The following is a 21,048-nucleotide window of genomic DNA, read 5'->3' on the forward strand; positions in this document are numbered from 1 at the left end:
GTGATCAATCCTACTCTAGATGAGAATTCAACAAAGAAAAACAAAGAATAAAAGAGGAAGGGGAGAGAGAGAGAGAGAGAGAGAGTAGGGGTAGATTCGAGTCGAGCCGAATCGAATAGTACTCAGCTCGAGCTTGGCTCGAGACTGTTCTACAAGGCTTGAGCTTGAGCTCGGTTCGAGCTCGACTCGAGTAAAAAATTCATAAGCTCGAGTTCGGCTCGGCTCGAGCTCGATTTTGAGAAAAATATTTTATAAAAATAATATTTTTATTTGATATTTAAAAAATTAAGAATTAATGAATTGGGCTCAAGTTCGAGCTCGGTTGAAATTGAGCCGAGCTCGAGCAGCTTGCGAAAAGCTCGGCTTGTTGCCACCCCTATGAGAGAGAGAGAGAGATCAAAGGGAAAAGAGTAGGCAAATTTGGACTATAATCAATCCAATTCTTGATGCAATTTAAAAGAAAAAAAATATTGAAGAAGAAGAAAGAAGATGAGAGAAAAGAGTGATAGGCTTTAACTGCCACTCCACTCATCTATTTATAATAACATCAAAAAATAAGATGGCAATTACATTAATGCCCCTATTGCTTACATAAGAAAATAACTAATAAACTAACATTGCTAACAACAGCCTAACAACAAATATAAAGTGAACTAACTAACAGTAGTAGTGGGGACCGCAATAAATAAAATAACAACAATATAATAGCATTAGTTATTACTCTACATTTCTACACTCTCCCTCAAGCTGGGAATAGATATTTATCATTCCCAACTTGTGTAAATCTGTTTCCAACTTGGCCTTTGTAACTGTCCTGGTGAAGAGATCAGCAAGTTACATATCAGAGGCAATATATGGAAGACACACTTCTTGAGAAGCAACTCTCTCTCTGATAAAGTGTTGATCCACCTCAATATGTTTAGTTCTATCATGCTATACTGGATTGTGGGCAATGTTAATAGCAGCCTGATTATCACAATATAGCATCAGAGGTTTCTCATAAGCAATTCCCAATTCCTCAAACAAGGACCTCAACCATAATACTTTAGTCACACCATGTGCCATAGATCTGTATTCTACTTCAGCACTGGAATGTGCTACAACATTTTGTTTCTTACTCCTCCAAGAGACAAGGTTGCCTCTTATAAAGGCACAATACCCAGAAGTAGATCTCATGTCATCAACACACCTCGCTCAACCAACATCTGTGTAGACTTCTATCTTCATGTGACTATTATTTTTGAAGAGTATGCCTTTGGTTGGACATCTCTTCAGGTAAGCAAGGATCTCCTCAACTGCAAGAAGATGAGTGGTTTTGGTAGAATGCATATACTGGCTAACTACACTGACTGCATAAGAAATGTCTGGTCGGGTGAGGCACAGATAAAGCAGATTCCGAACAAACCTTTGAAACATAGCCTTGTCTTCAAGGGGCTCTTCACCTCCAGTTCCAATCTTGTGATTTTGTTCAATGGGTGTGTCAGCTGGTTTAACACTTAGCTTTCTAGTTTCATTTAGAAGATCAAGAACATACTTCCTTTGGGAGACAAAAATGCCATGTTTGGATCGGGCTACTTCAATACCCAAGAAATAACGTAGTTCTCCCAATTCTTTAATTTCAAATTCTTTGTGAAATAGTTGTTTAAGAGAGTCAATCTCATGGGTTTCGCTCCCTGCCACCACAATATCATCCACATAAATAGCCAGTAGAGTCAAGGAGGAGTCTATTTTCTTAATGAAAAGGGTGTGATCTGATTGGGCTTGGGCATAGCCAAAAATTCCAAGAGGTAGTCTAAATCTATCAAACCATGCTCTTGGTGATTGTTTCAGTCCATATAAGGCTTTATTCAACTAGCAGACCTTCCCTGCTTTTATACTGTCAAATCCGGGAGGTAACTCCATGTATACCTTCTCTTGCAGATAGATCACCATTGAGGAATGCATTTTTAACATCCATTTGGAACAATGGCCATGAGAAATTTGCTGCAATGGACAATAACACTTTGATAGTGGTCATCTTGGCTACCGGTGCAAAAGTCTCCAAGTAGTCTATGCCATAAGCCTATGTAAACCCCTTTACAACTAAAGTGGCCTTATACCTCTCAACAAAACCATCAACATTTTGTTTTACTGTAAACACCCATCTACACCCAACCGGTTTCTTCCCTTTTGGATGATCAACCAATTACCATGTGTTGTTTTTGAGAAGAGCATCCATTTCTACCTTCATGGCATCCTTCCACTCTAGTATTGACAAGGCTTCTTGCACTATCCTAGGAATGGGAATAGCAGAGATAGATGCCAAAAAAGACTTATAGGATGGAGACAAATGGTCATAAGTCAGATACTTAAAAATACAATGTGTTGTAGATGAACTACAACAGTGTTTCCCTTTGCGGATGGCAATTGGAAGATCAAGATCATCCAAAGGAGGTGAAGGCTCAGTAATGGGAGGCATCTCATTAGGCTCAATGATGGGAGGTATCTCATCTGTAGTAGGATGTGAGGGAGTTGTAGTTCCTGGATTTGGAGCCACAGAGGAAAATGGAGTTGGCCTGGATTGCTGAGGACCGAAATCAACTTGTCTCCACTGCCTATGAAACACCCTCAAGTCCCTACACTTATGACAACCCTCCTCATTATACTCCCCTTCAGTGATTGGGACATGTAAAGGAATTTTTGATGTGGATTAACCCATCTCACTACTCTCCCTTTGAGAAGAAACTCTATGATAGTAGGGAACATCCTCAAAAAATGTCACATCCATAGAAACAAACTGTTTCCTAGAAATAGGTTCGTGGTAGCAATATCCCTTTTGATTTTGTGCATACCCAAGAAATATGCATTTGGAAGCTTTAGGGTCAAACTTAGAACGATGAGGTCCAAGAATCTGAACAAAACAAGTACATCCAAAGGTTTTAAGGGGAATAGTGAACAAATCCTTATCGAGGTATAAGATGCTGAATGGAATTTTCATGTCTAGGACCCGAGAAGCAACCCTATTGATGAGGTACACAACTATATGGATAGCATCCCTTTAGAAATGTATATGAACATTGGAGTTTAGCGTAATGCTTCTAGCTACCTTCAGTATATGCATATTCTTCCTCTCAGCAACTCTATTTTGCTGAGGTGTACGGGGACAAGTGCTTTGATGAATGATCCCATGGTCAAGGAAATATGAGGTCAAGGGTTTTGCAAAATACTCTTTGGCATTATCTGATCTGAAAACTTTGATTTTGACTCCAAACTGGATTATGACCATTTGATAAAAGTTCCGAGTCAGAGTAGGGATTTCATCTCAAGAGTGCATAAGATAAACCCACGAAAAATGAGAATAGTCATCAACAAACAATAGAAAGTATTGGTATCCCCCCATAGCAATGACATGATATAGTCTCCAAACACCAGTATGCACAATTTCAAAAGGAATAGTACTTTTATTGCTCAAAGAATAGGTTGTTCTACAAAGCTTTGCAAGTTCACAACTTTCACATTTTAAACTAGACATTTGGACTGACTCAAACAAACTGGGAAATAAACTCCTTAAAAACTTAAAAGACAAATGACCCAATCGATTGTGCCAAAGCATAATCTGACTCATAGACTGAGAAACAGAATACCTTCCAACTTTTTTATCTTCCTCATGTAGACACCCTCCAATCAGGTAGATTCCATTCGTCTCACGACCAATCCCAATCACCTTCATTGTCTCCAGATCCTGAAAAACACATTGGTCAAGGAAAAAGTAATTGATTTTTAGTGATGCTACTAACTGACAACATGTTAGTACTAAGTTTAGGAGCATGCAAAACTAAGGACAAGGAGATGGCATCCAATAATCTAATATTTCCCTTCCCAGAGATGGGAACAAGAGATTCATCAACAATGGATACTTCATATCTGCCAGAGGATAAGCAATAAGTAGTAAACAGAGAAGATAAGCATGTCATGTGGTTAGATGCACCTGAATTGCACCTGAATCCATGACAAATAAGGTCCATTATTACTTGGGTCTAAAACATGATTTGTTGATGCCCGTGTACCCGAATGAGCAAATGCCGAAGGAGTAGTACATGTAATTAGTGGCTGAGATGAGGGAGCTGAAGTACCAACTTCACTTTCTAACTGAGTCAGAGCAGCTCGGACAGCAGCTAAAAGTGTCTAGGGATGTGGCTCTTGTGCTGGAAGATGATGTACCATCAGTAGTAATAGCCACATTGGCATTCCCCATTTTATTTTTGACTCTGCTGGCATTAAATGTGGATATAACTTCCAACAATTGTCCTTGGTGTGCTTCAACTATTTACAATGGTCACAAACTAGGTCATTTTTATCCTCCTCCTTTATGTTCATTTCCTTCTCACCCCCAAATTTTGGTTTCACAACTGTCAGGGATGATCCCACGGACTAAAATTGCAACATAACCTTTTTCTTTTATCAATAGCACAATTCATTACGTAATCTCAGTAAAAATTACAAAGAGGAAGACAAACTTTCTTATCTTCCAAATACAGTTTGAACCCCAAGAAAGGAAAAAGAGAAAGAGAAGGAAAAAAAAGAATAAAATTACAACTATACGCAAAAGAATTAGCTGATCTTTTTACCCAAATGATTTCAACTTCCATTCCTCGAACCAGCCATCTAAATTTCCTCCTCACATTACTATAATGTCATAAACCACTATTGTCTTTATTCAGCCATCCTACCACCACCTCCGAATCCTCCTCAATTATGAGTTTGTTGATATTCATCTCCCTAGCATTTTGCATTCCTTCTCTAACTGCATGGATCTCGGCGAGAGAGCCACCCACTCCAATTGGGCTTGAAAACATGGCTAAAACAACCTCATTCTCATCTTTAAAAACACCCCCAATCCCTGATTGTCTAGGATTCCCTCTGCAACTCCCATCAAAGTTTAGTTATATGTAACTTGCAGGTGGGGGAGGGGGGGGTCCAAGACACACTCATCACTGTTTTGGTCTGGAACCAGTTAGCAATCTTACCCCATTTCCTTAACATGTCATCCATTGTATAATCTGTGAATAGCTCTAGGGTTTTCATCCACTATACGACTCCTATAAGGATCAGAGCCCTCAGTTCTTCAGCACCTCTCTCTATTTCAGAGAATATCTTGGAGTTTCTTTCTTCTCATAAGGACCAACATACCGCAACCCTTAGTCCTCTCCACATAGTCCTTCCCCTTTTCATACGCCACCTGAAAAAAGAAGGGGAAAACATATTTTGCAAATTTGATGGAGGGTTCCAACTACACCCAAAGAGGGAGAAAGCCCATTCCCAAATAGACTTTGCCAATTGGCAAGACACCAATAGGTGAAAAGTAGTCTCCCCATTAGCTTTACAAAGAACACACCAGTGAAGGGACAAACAAGTATTGGGTATTTTCTTTTGGAGCAGATCACTAGTATTGAATCTTTCCAGAAAGGCTTCCCAGCATAAACTATCAACCCTAGGAGGAATTGGTCTGCACCAAACCTCATTAACAGGAAAATGGAGGGCTACAGGACTGGTGGACTGGTTTAAATCTTTGAAGAAGGAGGCACAGGAGAAAGAACCAGTGGGGGTGGGGGTCTAGATTCTAGAGTCCACCTTGGTAGGGTCTAAGAAAATATTGTCAAGAAGCTGGAGGAGATTCGAAATACTGTCAAGGTTTGAGTCTCTCACAGCCCTTCTCAAGCTCAAATTCCACCCAAACCCAAAGATGGAGGAGGAAGGGGTGATGAAAGAGGAAATTGGCTCATTTTTAAAGTCAGATAGGGCATACAAAGAAGGAAACTGGTCCTTTAGGGGGGCATCCCCCACCCAAGTGTGTTCCCAAAATTTTATGGAATTACTTGAATTCAAATCATACCTGATAAGAGGGAAAATTTCGTAACAACTCATGAATGGCTTTCCAAGGCGAAGCACTTGTGGTCCTATCTTGGATTCCCGCATCCCATCCATTCAGCTCCAGCCCATGTATGCTTGCCACTATCTTGACCCATAATTTCTCTTCCTCTAGTGGGAATCTCCACAACCATTTCCCTAGAAGGGCCAAATTCTTTTTTCTAATGTTCCCGAGTCCCAAACCACTACTGTCTTTATTCCTAGTCACCACTTCCCATCTTACTCTATGGTCCCTCTTCTCTTCTCCTGGCTCCCAAAGGAAGTATCTCGTCATCTTTTCCAATATGTTAGAAATCTTTACTAGGATTTTGAACACTGAAAGGAAATAAATAGGTAAATTTGCAAGTGTAGCCTTAATCAGTGTCATCCTCCCTCCCAGAGAAAGGTAATTCCTTTTCCAAGAGGCAAGTCTCTTTTCAAATCTTTCCACCATTGGATTCCAGAAACTCTCTCTCTTTGGATTGTCACCCAATGGCAACCCCTGATAATTCATAGGCAACTCTGAGGCTTCACATCCTAGCACTTCTACATTCTCCATGATCTCTCCATCTTCCAAATTCACACCCACTACACAACTTTTCTCAAAATTCACCTTCAAGTTTGACATTCGTTCAAAGAGTTGTATCACCAATTTCATGTTCCTTATATACCCTATATTTCCCCCTTCACAGAACAAAATCGTATCATTTGCAAACTGTAGATGGGTGAGGGGGGTTTCCTCCCTTCCAACTCTCCAACCTCTAATAAGACCCCTAGAATTTTCTCTATGAGTTAGTCTCCCTAAAACATCAACAATCAATGTGAACAAGAAGGGAGATAGGGGGTCTCCTTGTCTTACACCCTTAATGGTTGGAAAGAAGTCAACCACTCTCCCGTTCACTAGTATAGAATAATGACAATTCCGAACACACCCCATAATCCTTTTGCACCATCTAGTTCCAAATCCAAATTCGGTCATAACTTTCCTCAAAAAATCCCAGTCCACCAAGTCATAAGCCTTTTCCAAATCCAACTTACATACCACTCCCTTCTTCCTATCCTTCTTGAAATTCTCCACACTCTCATTAGCAATTAGAATTTGATTTGTAATTTGTCTTCCACTCACAAAGGCTCATTGATTTGGTGTAATGATAGTTGGCAATACTTCCTTCAGTCTCAGAGGCAATACCTTTGCAAGGATCTTATACAAGCTATTTACCAGACTGATTAGTCTGAAGTTCTTTGGATGCAATGCATCTTTCTTTTTTGGGACCAAAGCTAAAAATGTGGAATTTAGACCTGGGTTAACCACTCCTCTTCTATGAAATTCATCAAACACCAAAAGAATGTCACCTTTCACCGTATCCCAACAGTCTTGGTAGAAAGACATTGTGAAGCCATTCGAACCTAAAGCTTTTGTTCTATCCATAGAGAACACAACATCCTTAATCTCTTCCAACTCCAACCTTCTTTCCAACCTTCTCCTGTTATCAAACCCTATTTCTGGCCAGTCCAATCCTTCTAACCACACCCCTTTACTTACAGGTCTTCTGAAGAGTGGATATAAAGTGTCTCACAAATGCTCCTGCAATCTCATCTTGTTGTGTTAAATCAACTCCATTCACTTCTAGTTTGGAAATAAAATTTCTCCTTCTCCTCTCATTTGCCAAAGAGTGAAAGAAGCTGGTATTCCTATTTCCCTCTTGCAACCATTTACATCGAGATTTTTGCTTCCAACTAATTTCCTCCTTATGTAGGCAGTCCTTAAGTTGACTTCTCAAACCTCTTCTTTGTTCCTTGTCTGACTCTCCAAAATCTCCCCTTTCTTCTTTCAAGTCAAGGCTCTCAATTTGGTCCATTAATGTTCTCTTTCTTTCTTCTAACCTTCCAAACTCCAATTGATTCCACTCCCTGCTCTTTGCTTTCATAAATTGTAGCTTCTTATGGAACCTCATCCCTTCCCATTCCACTACTAGGTTACACTCATTCCACCACTCCCTTACTCTTTTAGTGAACCCAGGGTGGAACAACCACATATTTTCAAACGTAAAGGGGGCAAGTCCGCCACTCCTCTCCTTGCAAATAACTATAGGCCAATGGTCAGAAGTCAATTTAGGAAGAGCCCTAGGGTCTAAATTTCCCCAGTGTTCTTCCCAATCCAAAGAGAACAAAAACCTATCCAACTCGGAGCATATGAGACTCGATTAGAGATTTGACCAAGTGAATGTCTTATGGGCTAAAGGTAACTCTTTGAGTTCAAAGGCATCCACAAACTAGTTAAACTTCCTCATACTACTTGTCACCCTTTGATTAGCATTGTTGGTTTCTTTCGTGAATCTAATCACATTGAAGTTCCCACCTATGCACCAAGGTCCATCCCATTAGCCCTCTAACATCTGTTAGTTCCGCCCACAAATCCTTTCTTTCTCTGTAATCATTTGGTCCATAAACATTTGCGAGCACCGGCACAAAATTATCCTCTTGTTGCTTAAACTTCATTGAGATTGAGTATTTTCCAATCAGTTCCTCCAAACTTTCCACCACATCCCTCTTCCACTTTGTCACTATCCCCCCTGAAGCACTCCAAAAGGGAACAGCCGCCCAGCTAATCCCCCTGGCTTTACAAATACTCCTTGCCCATCTATTGCTAAACTCCATTCTCTTGGACTCTTGCATTAGTACAATGCTTGGGTCATACCTCCTTATTACCTCTTTGATCGTTGCTCTTTTCCTCGCACTTCCTATACCCCTCACATTCCAACTCATTATCTTCATGGTCACTTCTATTTTAACTCCCTTCTTCAAAAACCACTACCCCCCCTTTCCTTCTACCTCCCTTTACCCCAAATTTCTTGTCACTTTCCACATCTCTTTTCGGTCTCTCAACTTTGCTCAGTTTCCTTTTCTTTATTTTAATTTCCTTCTTCTTCTTCTTCTTCTTCTTCTGTAGGCCACCTTTCAAAGCATTCAAGTCTTCCATTCCATATCCCAACTTCCTCACAAATTCTACTATCAAGTCCTCTCTATTAGATCACTCCACCCCTATCCTCTCTAAATATTCCCCTCCTCTTCTTCACCCCTCCCAACTAATCCCTCCCCTCTTCTCTCTATATCCTTCCTCCACATCATATTTTGTTCAACTTCACTAAATATTTTCTCAATAATTTACCACATCTTCTCATTCCTATACCTTATGTTGAAGATTAATTAGTTATGATGTTTTTCTGAGTAGATGTTTTAAGTTAGTTGTTAGATAGGAGGTGGGGACCACAGTAGTTATGCGAGTCCAAATTTTATTATTTTATTATTTTATAAGGGCATAGTTGTCTTTGTACTATTTTATTATTTTAGTTTAAATAATAAGTGAAGGGGGCGGCCAGATTATTGCTCTCTTTTTTTTCAACTTCTTCTCTTCTTCTCCTTCTCTCTTCCTTCTCTCTTCCTTCTCTCTTCAAGAAACTACTTTTTTTCATTTTTTTTAATTCAACAGATTTCTACTTGGTATCAGAGCATTGGCTAGGGTTTCTTGAAGCATTCTCATGCAGCCCTAGATCAACCGATTGCATGAAGTAGTAAAGGGTTGATCGATTTGCTATAGATTGCCCAGTTCTTGGAGTTTTGGGTGGGATCTAGACATCAGGAAGGTGATCTACTGTTCGACATCAAAATCAGGAAGAACTGGAGTACGGAGAAGAGTCCTAGAAAAGTTGGACTCTTTGTTTTTTATCTAATCTTGGGCGCCTAGGTATTGATAGTTTTCTTTTGATTTTCTAAAGATGGCGGTTTGGTTTCTCAAATTTTTTAGGCCTCCCGGAGTGATCGATTCATTTTTTTCTCTGTTGGGAGGCGTTGGGAGGAGAGAGATTTCCCTCCATCTAGGGTTTTCTTCTTCCGGAAGGATTGGTTTTTGTGTGTGTGGTATTAAATTATTTTTTGGTCTCCAATCTATATTTTTCTTACTGCTGAACTGTTTGAAGTAAAATGGAGAGTTGGAATGCCGAGATGAAATCTACCGGTATTGTGGGACTGGGTGTTGGAGGTAGTAGTGATATTTTTGGGTTTGGGATCATTATTATAGTAAAACTTGATGGTACAAATTATTTGGAGTGGGCACAATCAGCTAAGATGGCTATTGGTGCCTGTGGAAAATTAGGGTATCTCACTGGGGAGGAGAAAAAACCTGATACAAACTCTTCCCCCGATGGGTGCAAGAGAATTACATGGTAATGTCTTGGCTATGTAATTCTATTTTACCTCATATTGCAAAAAAATTCCTATGGGCTAATACTGCTAAGGAGATTTGGGATGGAGTGACATAAATATACTCTCGGAAGCAAAATGAAGGCAGAGCCTATCAGTTAAGAAATCAGGTGATAAGTATGAAACAGGGAGAAAAACCTCTTGCGGTGTATTTCTCCATGCTGAAAACACTATGGCAGGAAATAGATCATTTCAAAACTGTGGTATGGGAAAGTGTAAATGATGCAACAACTTATCACAAACTGGTAGAGAGACATTGCTAGACAACATATTCTTTCTAGGGAGGGTGTGGCACTCTTTCAAGCCTATGCTTTTGTCTCTGGAGAGGGGAGTAGGAGGAGTGTAATGCTGAGACAACCTGGGATTGACCAGTCGGCTATGGTTGGTACAACAAAACTTAAGTCGAATGGAGACAGGGGGAGTAGTGAGACTAGAAGGGAAAATAAGAAGGACTTGGTGTGTGATTATTGCAAGAAGCCTAAGCATACCAGGGACACTTGTTGGAGGTTTCATCCAAATCTCATGCCTGCTCGGATAAAAAACAAGAAGGGAAATGCAAATGTAGCCACTACATGAGACTCTTCAGCCCCTTTCTCCCAAATTGATTGGAATCCATTGCAATAGCAGCAATGAAAACAAAATTGGAGAGGTTTGGACAGCTTATGAATAAGAAAGATTCACCCAGCTCTAGCCTTCCAGATGGACAACAGAATGCAGGAGCCAACTACACCACTTCCTTTGCACATACAGGTGGTTCATATGCAACTGCGAATCTTGCATCCACTTCAGGTAAGGAGGGACCTCCCTGGATTATAGACTCAGGAGCATCTGAGCATATGACTAATGCCCCTATCATTTTTAGTTCTTATTACTTGTGTTGTGGTAGAGATAGAGTCTCTACAACAGATTGTTCACATATGCTCATTGCTGGGAAGGGGACAGTTAGAGTGACCAATGATATAACTTTGTCATCTGTTTTACATGTCCCTAGACTTGAATTTTTCTGTGGCAAAAAAATTGAATTGTTATGTGGCCTTTCTTCCTGGTAATTGTGTTTTGCAAGCTCTGGAGTCAAAGAAGATGATTGGGAGTGGTGAGGTGAATGGAATCTACCTTCTCGATGAGATTCCGAGACATCAGGGCCATCATGTTAGCAATAGTAGTAGTAGTGGGTCAGAATCAGTAAACCAGATTATGCTTTGGCACAATCGCTTGGGACATCTTTCTTTTAGTTCTTTGAAATGTCTTTTCCCGAAGTTGTTTGAGTCTGTTCAATTATCTACTTTGGAGTGTGAGATTTGTCAGTTAGGAAAGCATTGTACACAGTCTTTTAAACCAAGTAATAAAAGTACTTCTGCTTTTAATATTGTTTACGCTGATGTATGGGGGCCATATCAAATCCCTTCCATGGGAGTATTCCGCTACTTTCTCTTGTTTGTGGATGATTATACACGCTATTCTTAGATATATTTGATGAGATCACATGATGAGGTCCCTAACTTAGTACGACAATTCTACCAGATGGTTCTCACACAATTTGGAGTGAGAACTAAGGTTTTTAGATCAGATAATGCCAGAGAGTACTTTGAGAAGGACCTAACCACGTATCTCTTAGAATATGGTGTAATTTATCAGAGTAGTTTTGCATATACACCGCAACAGAATGGACTTGCTGAGAGGAAAAACATACACATTGTGGAGGTGGCAATGAGTCTTATGGTGTGTGTTTCAGTTCCTGTGCAGTTATGGGGAGATGTAGTTCTTATAGTCGTACATGTGATTAACCGTGTTCCTTCACAGACTTTGGGGTTTAAGGTGCCATTTAGCCTCCTTTTTCCAGAACAAGATATTTCATATACCTCTGAGGGTTTTTGGCTGTGTTTCTTTTGTTCACATTCTTGGCCCTCATCGCAAGAAATTGGATCCTAAGGCCAAGAAATGTGTTTTTCTTGGGTATGCTCAGAACCAAAAGGGGTATTGCTATTATGACCCAGTGTCGAGGAGCAGATTTGTCACTATGGATGTTACCTTTTTTGAATCCACATTCTTCTTCTCAAGTGGTTCTCCTCATGGGGAGAATTTTGGGGAGGAGAACTCACAATCTGTTCATCTTCCTCTTTCTGTGGTGCCTCCATCAGTTCAGCCAGCATCTACATCAGTTCAGCCACCACCTGTACCATTAGTTCAGTAAGCATCGGTTCAGCCAACACCTACACCTTCAGTTTCATTACCTGAGCCACTACGGGTAGCCTCACAGCAATATCAACACCGGCAGATGGTGGTTGATTCCACACATCCTCGACCCACACCACTCTCTGTTAGTCCTTCTGAAACTCCAGATTTGGCAGATACAGTTCTAGGTATTCCTCTTGAGCCTGAGCCTGTTATGTTTTCTGATGACAATGTTTTTGTCCCTAACACCATTGTTGCAGCTGATCCCACTGACCTTGATCTTCCCATTGCACTTCGTAAGGGGAAGAGAAAGTGTACAACCCATTGCGTTTCACACCATCTTTCCTAAAGTGCCTTATCACCCTCCTACCATGCTTTTCTTTCTTCCCTAGATTATGTATCTATACCCAGGAATGTTACTGAGGCTCTCTCCAAACCTGAGTGGAAAACAACCATGCAAGATGAGATGGATGCTTTGGTAAAAAACCAAACTTGGGAAATAGTTGATCTCCCCTCAAATAGGAAGACAGTCGGATGTCGATGGGTATTCATAGTGAAGTATAAAGCCGATGGCAAGATAGAGAGGTACAAGGCAATGTTGGTAGTAAAAGGGTATACTCAGACCTATGTTGTTGATTATCTGGAAACCTTTGCACCAGTAGCTAAGATGAGTTCAGTTCGTATCCTTTTATCTCTAGCAGCCACCTATTCATGGCCCTTGTTCCAGCTTGATGTCAAAAATGCTTTCCTCAATGGTGATTTACAGGATGAGGTATATATGGACATTCCAATAGGCTTTTATGAAAATGTTGGTAAAGGAAATGTATGCAAACTCAGAAAATCTCTTTATGAACTGAAACAATCACCTAGGGCTTGGTTTAACAGATTCAGAGGGGCACTTATCCGTTTTGAATACACACAGACACAGTCTGATCACACCCTCTTTGTGAAGAGGAGAGATGCTTTGGTGTCAATTCTGATTATGTATGTGGATGATATAGTAGTGACAGGAAATGATCTGCAGGAGATTGATGATCTCAAAAAATCATTGCAGCAAGAATTTGAGATTAAAGATCTTGGTGAGCTCAAATACTTCTTAGGGATTGAAGTTGCAAGTTCCGAGCATGGGATCTTCATTTCACAGAGAAAGTATGCACTTGACCTACTGCGAGAGATTGGGAAGCTGGGGACCAAACCAGCAGACACTCTTATTGATCCAAATCACAAAATTAATGGTGTGGATGGTGAATTGGTAAAGCATTTGGGAGATATCAAAGAATGGTGGGCTGACTGCTGTATTTGTGTATGACACGACTAGATATTTATTATGCTGTCATTGTTGTGAGTCAGTACATGCATGCACCTCGGGTTCAACACTAGGAAGCTATTGAGAGAATACTTGCATATCTGAAAAAGCACCCTGACAGAGGCAATCTTTTCTTAAATCATGAGAATCTGAAGCTAGAATCCTATACAGATGCAGACTAGACAGGATGCTTGGATGACAGGAGGTCTACATCAGGAGTGTGATTGGGGTGATCTCATGGAAGAGTAAGAAGCAAGCGGTTGTGGCAAGGTCAAGTGCAGAGGCTGAGTATAGATCCATGGCTCATGGTGTCTCAGAACTTCTTTGGGTTAGATCTCTTTTGAGTGAGATTGGGGTGAAAGTAGAGGAACCTATGAAGTTATACTATAACAATCAGGCTGCAATCAATATTGCCCACAATCCAATTCAGCATGATAGGACAAAACTCATTGAATTTGATAGACGCTTTATAAGAGAAAGGGTAACAACCAGAGAAGTTTGTTTGCCTTATGTCTCTTTAGTGTTACAGCTGGCTGATGCTCTCACTAAAGGGGTGGCAAGGAACAAGTTTGAACATGATCTACGCAAGTTGGGAATGTGTGATATTTACTCCCAACTTGAGAGGGAGTGTTGAAGATTAATTAGTTATGATGTTTTTTTGAGTAGATGTTTTATGTTAGTTGTTAGATAGGAGGTGGGAACCACAAAAGTTATGTGTGTCCAATTTTTATTATGTTTTCTGAGTGTTATATATGTTGTTTTATGTTTTGCCACCCTATAAGGGCATAGTTGTCTTTGTACTGTTTTAATATTTTAGTATAAATAATAAGTGAATGAGGCAGCCAGATTATTGCTCTATTTTCTTTCAACTTCTCTTCTTCTCCTTCTCTCTTCAAGAAAATACTTTCTTTCATATATATATATATATATATATATATATATATATATATATATATATATATATATATATTTTTTTTTTTTTAATTCAGCAGATTTCTACATTTCCTTCTAGCACCTACCCACAATCCTTCAATCCCCTCTCCCTAAACATTGAAGACAGGACTTGGAATGGGAACATAATCTAGAGCATAGGACATAAAAAACACATTAGTAGCACAAACTGAATTCACTTGGTTACTTGGGTTTGACTGGAAAGATGGAAGAGGACACGTGAAACTGTTCCCAGCCTCCCTTAAGGTTGGTAAAAATCTGTCTCCCTGAGTTGGTTGGTAATCATTTTTGTCCTTTTGGGCAACATGGCAATCAGTCCTCTCTACCCTTTGTTTATTTTTTATTGGTGTGTTCCTGCTAAGCCTCAAGTTCTTTTGATTTACCCCTTCTTTTACACCTTGCATAACTAGAAGTCTTGGGGAAGGGTTATTCCGACTATCATCTTCAACCTCATTTACTTCAACAGACCCAGGTCTTCTTCCATCATCTATCAGACTTCTTTGGCCGTGTGGATTAAATCTCCGTTTCTCCTCTATTCCCCCCCTGGAATAGATTTGCAATGTTTAGCAGGCCCAAATCACTATATTGCACTCACCATCATCATTGACGCTTCCAATGCTGGTACCCTCACCCGAACTGGCCTCTGATTCTTCATTGTTTACTGTGCAGTCCACTCATCCTTCGTCCAACTCCTCCCTTTCTTCCATTCTCTCTCTTACATACCTTGGGTTCAGTTTCTCTGAGGACATTGCTAAAGTCCTCATGACTTAGCATAGCACCCACTGTAGGTCACCTTGTTCGGTTTCTCTCTGCTGCTGCAGCTTTTTGCCCTAAGATCTCACGACTGTGGAAGAAGATAGACCATATGGTCTGTCTACCATCGGGCTTTTTCCCTTCCCTTTGCCCCGACCCATGTGATATTTTAAGTTGTCACATGGGTCACTTAAATTACACCCTGGTTTAGTGGTTGATCCGCCCAGAAACTCAACCGGTTCAGACCAGGCCTTTCGGTGGTTTGGTCCACTTGAGTTCTTTGCCATGTCAGCAAAGGAAATGCGGCCCCGCCTTATCTTTGTTTAATTCAAAACAATTCTAATTAGCTTCCTTAAAGGCCAGCCTTGTCGCTTGGTATTCCTCAGCTGAAAGATTAAATGCTTTCTTACGTCCACGTGTCCACCACCCTGCCAGCTCACCTTCGTCTTCAACCTTGAGAGTTCTTCCCCACCATGCCTGTTCAACTTCTGATTCCACCGAGACCCTATACCAAACACCATCTGACCAGATTTCAAAAAATCTAGGCGAGTTTTCATGTTTGATTCCAGCTGCCTGAATCTCAAAAACACCCAGATTACTCTTATTTGCTTCCACCAGCACGCCTCCTAGACTCTGAACAATTTGTTCAAGAACAGAGTCCCACCATAGGTTGAAAGGAAGCCCTACTAGCTTCAGCCGAGTGCACCCATCTTGGACTGCGACTTTGTTACAGTTTGGGCTCCAGTTCTGGACCTGTATGAGGCTTCCATCAATGACCACTGCTTTGAAGCTTATCTCCTGGTCGCCTGTATCAAGAATGGTCTTTGTCTCTGCAAACGGAAATAGACTTGCCTACTTATAAATGCCTATCTCCCCTGCAACTGCCTTCAATACTTCCTTCCAGTCTTTTACTCCCTTATCAGCCACTAGCACCATCCTTTTTTTCCATTCATCCGTCCTTGCTCCCACCAAAATCCTCCTGTGATTGGAGAAGCATGCGACCACCAGACTAGGGGTCACCGAATCTTGCATTTCTACACTCCCAGTAGTCTCCATCGTACCTACCTCCTCCTGGACCTTCATTCTTTCCTAGGTTTGTTTCTGAAACTCCTGTTGTTTCAGTCTCTCTGTCATCCAAATCTTGGTCACCATTTGATACAGTTCATTGGCTATCCAGTCCATTCTTCCAGGTTTTTGCCTTCTGGTATGATAACTATTTGTTTTCTCCCTTTCTCAAACCTCTCTTCCAATGGTATGAACAGACCCTTTGAGTTTCTTTTTCTGTTTGCCATGTAGGTTTTATATGATAGTATGAAGGTTTGTTTCCATTCTGCTAACCAACTTCCATTAGCTGCTCCATCAAGAAAACATTGAAACCAAGCAATCACTCCCCAACAAGGTAAACTGTTCCTCTTCTACCTTCCTTGAACTTCACTGTTAACTCTTTTTGGTAAGACCTCTTCCAACAGCAGTTCTTTTGACTCCACCTTGATCGATCTTCTCCATCTACCTATCTCTGCAAAATCCCCTGATCCTTCGTGTGCCACCTTATCCATTTGTCTTACAGCCTCATCTACTTTAGGAGTCGATTATCTTCCCAGACAGCACTGAATTTTCTGAACATACAGATGGATTCAGTTCCATTCGTTTGACTTTCTTCACTTTGTAGAAACAACTGCAATATAACCTTTCTCCTACTTTCCTCACTATGCACTAAAGAATAGGCCTGAGATAAGGTCATACTCTCCCTTGTGAGTGATTGTTGTCTCACAATATCATACTCTGAATTCAGACCAGCTAGGAATTCAAAAACCCTATTGGTCTCAACTTGTTTTCTATAGGTTTTTGCATCCTTCTGACTTTCCCACTCAATAGTTTACAGATGATCAATTTCATGCCATAAGGATTTCAAAGTGGAAAAGTAAACTGAAACTGGCTTCTCCCCTTGTTTGAGATTATTTACTTCATATTTCCGTTCATAGGCCCTAGCAACATTGAGTGGCTGAGAGTAGGTTTCTTTCATCACTTCCCAAATTTCCTTAGCTGATTTTGCCAACAAATAATTGCGGCTAATATGAGACTGCATAGAGTTACACAGCCAAGTCATGACCAAATAGTACTCTTGAACCCATTTGGCATATGATGAATCTTCCTTGGCTGGTGTCTTTACATCTCCATTCACATAACCTAACTTCTCTCTGCCCCCAATAGCCATCATGGCTGACTGAGCCATTCCAAGTAATTAGAACCATCAAATTTAACAGTAGTAATCTGAAAATTGTTTTCTCCCATGTTTCCGGCCCCCAAAACACCTTCTCCTTGAGTCTTAAATCCAGCTCCTGCCATTTCTGTAATAGGCTTATCAAGAGAAACCAGTTCTCAGCAAAGGGATTCCCCCAAAAAAAGTTCACACCCAAAATAAGCAGGTTTGGAAGCTGAAACAAGTCTAGAATTCACTTAGAAAACAATCTAGAATGCTGAAACTGATTTAGGAATCACCCAAAAGGTGTTAATTGTCAGGTCCGATCGTAGGGTTAAGAAAAAACCTAGAGAAATCTTTGTGAGAATAGAAACAATTCTCAGCCGCACCTTCCAAATAGGTCACAGTCAAGTCTGATTGTGGGGTTAAGAGGAAACCCTAGAAAAACCTCTGAGAAAATAAGGGAAAGTTCAGTCGCTCCTTCTAGATAAGTCCAATCTATCTCTGACTGATGCTGGTCTCAGGAAAAGATAGAAACCCAGAAAGTTCTGATCGCCACTTCCAATCTTGGTTTGAACCCTAATCTTGATCCTTTTAACCTTCTCTGATTCTTCTTGATTACCAAAACACTCTCCAAGTCTCTGGACAGCTGCTTAACCCTTATAGTAACCTCCAAGAATCAGCCGATGGATAGTTCTTTTTAATCTTCCAGCCTAGACAATTCTCATGTGCTCAGCTGGATTAGACACACATGAGAAACCCTAGATTGGCTTTGATACCAAGTAGGCAAATCTGGACTGTAATCAGTCCAATTCTTGATGCAGTTTAAAAGAAAAAAAAATACTGGAGAAGAAGAAGAAAGGAAGAGAGAAGAGAGAAGAGAAAGATGAGAGAAAAGAGTGATAGACCTTAGCTGCCGCCCCACTTATCTATTTATAATAACATCAGAAAATAAGGTGACAATTACATTAATGCCCCTACTGCTTACATAAGCAAATAACTAATAAATTAGCATTGCTAACAGCAGCCTAACAAAAAATATAAAGTGAACTAACAAATAGCAGTAGTGGGGACCACAATAAATAAAATAACAACAATATAATAGCATTAATTATTGCTCTACATTTCTACAAAAAGAATTCAGAGAAGAGTCTGGATTGAAATGCACATTGCCGCCCCACTCAGCTATTAAAGATTTAAAAGATATCAAACTTACAATATTGCCCCTACTAACATAACTTATCAGCAACTAAAGAATAACAGAAATAACTAACTTACTGGCACTACTAACATGCTAACAGTTAACATAAATAAATATATTATTTCCCTACAACTTTTCATTGACTAACAAGCACAGATACATGACAGGGTGCACGTACACAAAGATAAGGCATTCTCCATTTTGTGTCCAATACCTTATCCCATTGAGATTTCTATACTGATGAAGGCAAGGGAATTTATGTTAGCTTGACCTTAGCTCAGCAGGCAGAGCAGGGGACTAATCCTCTAGGTTGCTGGTTCAAATCCAGCAGGTCGAGTGATCTGATTTTTGGTTGAAAAATTAGCCTTAATGCCTTGGGACTTAATTTTGACCATCTATCTGATTATTCTTGTAGGCTCCTTTTTTATTAACCTCTCCCTATGATTTCTTGAGGGCACATGAGTGTAAAGCATGTATTCTGTGGCACATATTAAAAAGTATACCTTGCATGAACACTTTTGTTGCAAGTTGCATCTTTTGTTCCTTTTTTATATGAACTAAATGAAATGTTCTCTTGCAATATGGAATTCTTTGTAATTGAAAATAACAAGATAAAGTTAATTAAACCAAGCTATTGTTTCATTTAAAGGTAGGCATGTTACATAGCACTTTTCCTTTTCTGTTTGATGATTATTCTATGTGTTATAAGCTAGAAACGTGTAGAAAATGGGGAAATTTATAGTTTACTAGTTCTGATGGAGAGTCAGATTCTAGAAAGTGGGCACTACGGTACTACCTCTAAAGTATACAAACTATGTGCTTGGTCTGATATTAATTACCAAATATAGTCTAAGCTTTTGGTGTATACTCATTTTTGCCTTCCTAACTACCACATTGTACAAACTATGGAGTCCTAGAGGGACCATATTGAAGATTTAGAGGGTGTTTGACAACATGGTTGGGAAATGATAAAAAGAGTATTAGTGGGCCTGGGTAGAGTATCTGATTTACTACAATGGTGCAACTTGGGTGGGCCTGGGTAGAGTATTAGTGGAAATTCTTCAAATTGGGCACCTGATTTGCACCCTTAGTTTTTTTGTCTATTGCATTTCTTTGTTGCTATGATGTGACAAAATAGCCGTAACTTTTCTTCCCAATTGTAATTTGACGTGTTACTATTGCAATCTGTTGCTTTTGTTGTTTTCCTTTTTCTTTCTTGCATGTTTAATGCAGTGTATTTCTAAGTACTATTAGAAAAATTGTATTAGTTATTCTGTTATTCAGTTTTCTCCAAGAGAAATGCTACTCCAAAGGGACCACAAGCTTATTGGATTGGAGATCATAAATCAAGAAAAGAAAAAAGAAGGGGTGTTTTGGTCCCTAAACATCCTTAAACACCTTGTAGTTACCAAAACATTAATATTTTTCTTTTTGTCATATAAATTTTCATGATTGCAAGGCTTGAGATCACTGCTAGCAATGCTCTTCGTTATTATACCCTATTATTTTCTACATTGTTTATGTGTTGTAATTAACACTGCTGTTTGAGTTTATGTTATGCAGAGTGTACCTCTGGGGAGCTTTTACCTTATGAAGAATAATAACCAGCTTGGTGTTGGAGTTGGAAGTGACAAGAGTGGTTCTGTTGACAGACAATCTTCAGTAGGTGGAAATTATTCTGATAGCATTCCTCAAACAAAAGCTTCCAAAATTCATGCAATTTCAAGATTTAATCCTTCAGGTGGTTCTATCATTGGGGTATCTTGCACAATCCCTCAATGTTCACCAAAGGCCAGCAACTGCAGAGAGAGCCATCCAAATAAACCTACCCATGTTCTGGGGGTTCATGAAAGTGACAATGTATGCTCAACTCAAATGTCTTCCACAGAGTTCAAATCACTTGTTGGAGAAAAGGAGCTTGTGCCTGTTAACAACAGGGTGCTTAGTTCAACCTCTCCGATCCCTCTAGGCAAAGTAAAGGTTGAGGAGTTGGGGAGTAACTTACAAATCTCATGCAAGAATGTTTCTGGTAGTCATTCAAATGTTAACATGCTAGCAGTGAAGAGTGAATTGGAAATGTATGATGGAATTTATGATCAGTTAGACCATATGCCACTTCGAGAACGGATGGAGTTCCTCGTCTCAAGAAAGTTTCCTAAGTTAGATTGCCCCAGAAACTTGAAACACTCACGGAAAGATATGCCTAATCTAGGAAATCAACCTCCTGCTTCGGAAAATATTGAATCTGGAAGCATCAACCGTCGACGAAAAAGGAAAAAGACTGCCACGTAGTTTTCTATTCTATTAAGATATTCCTTC

The 21,048-nt window shown here is 39.9% G+C and overlaps 1 protein-coding gene across 3 annotated transcripts in view; it reads left to right on the top strand.

Annotated features, from left to right (window-relative positions):
* The window catches only part of LOC148855182 (uncharacterized), a 47,094-nt gene that overhangs the window by 16,770 nt on the left and 9,276 nt on the right, over positions 1-21,048 (top strand). For all 3 annotated transcript variants that reach the window (XM_088982834.1, XM_088982835.1, XM_088982836.1), the window contains one exon: positions 20,293-21,017. In XM_088982834.1, coding sequence (XP_088838960.1) covers positions 20,293-21,017 — 725 coding nt within the window. The remainder of the gene's footprint in view (positions 1-20,292; positions 21,018-21,048) is intronic.

This window comes from Nelumbo lutea, chromosome 4, assembly GCF_056320005.1.
Source record: "Nelumbo lutea isolate HS-2025 chromosome 4, American lotus-T2T, whole genome shotgun sequence".
Lineage (NCBI taxonomy): Eukaryota > Viridiplantae > Streptophyta > Magnoliopsida > Proteales > Nelumbonaceae > Nelumbo > Nelumbo lutea.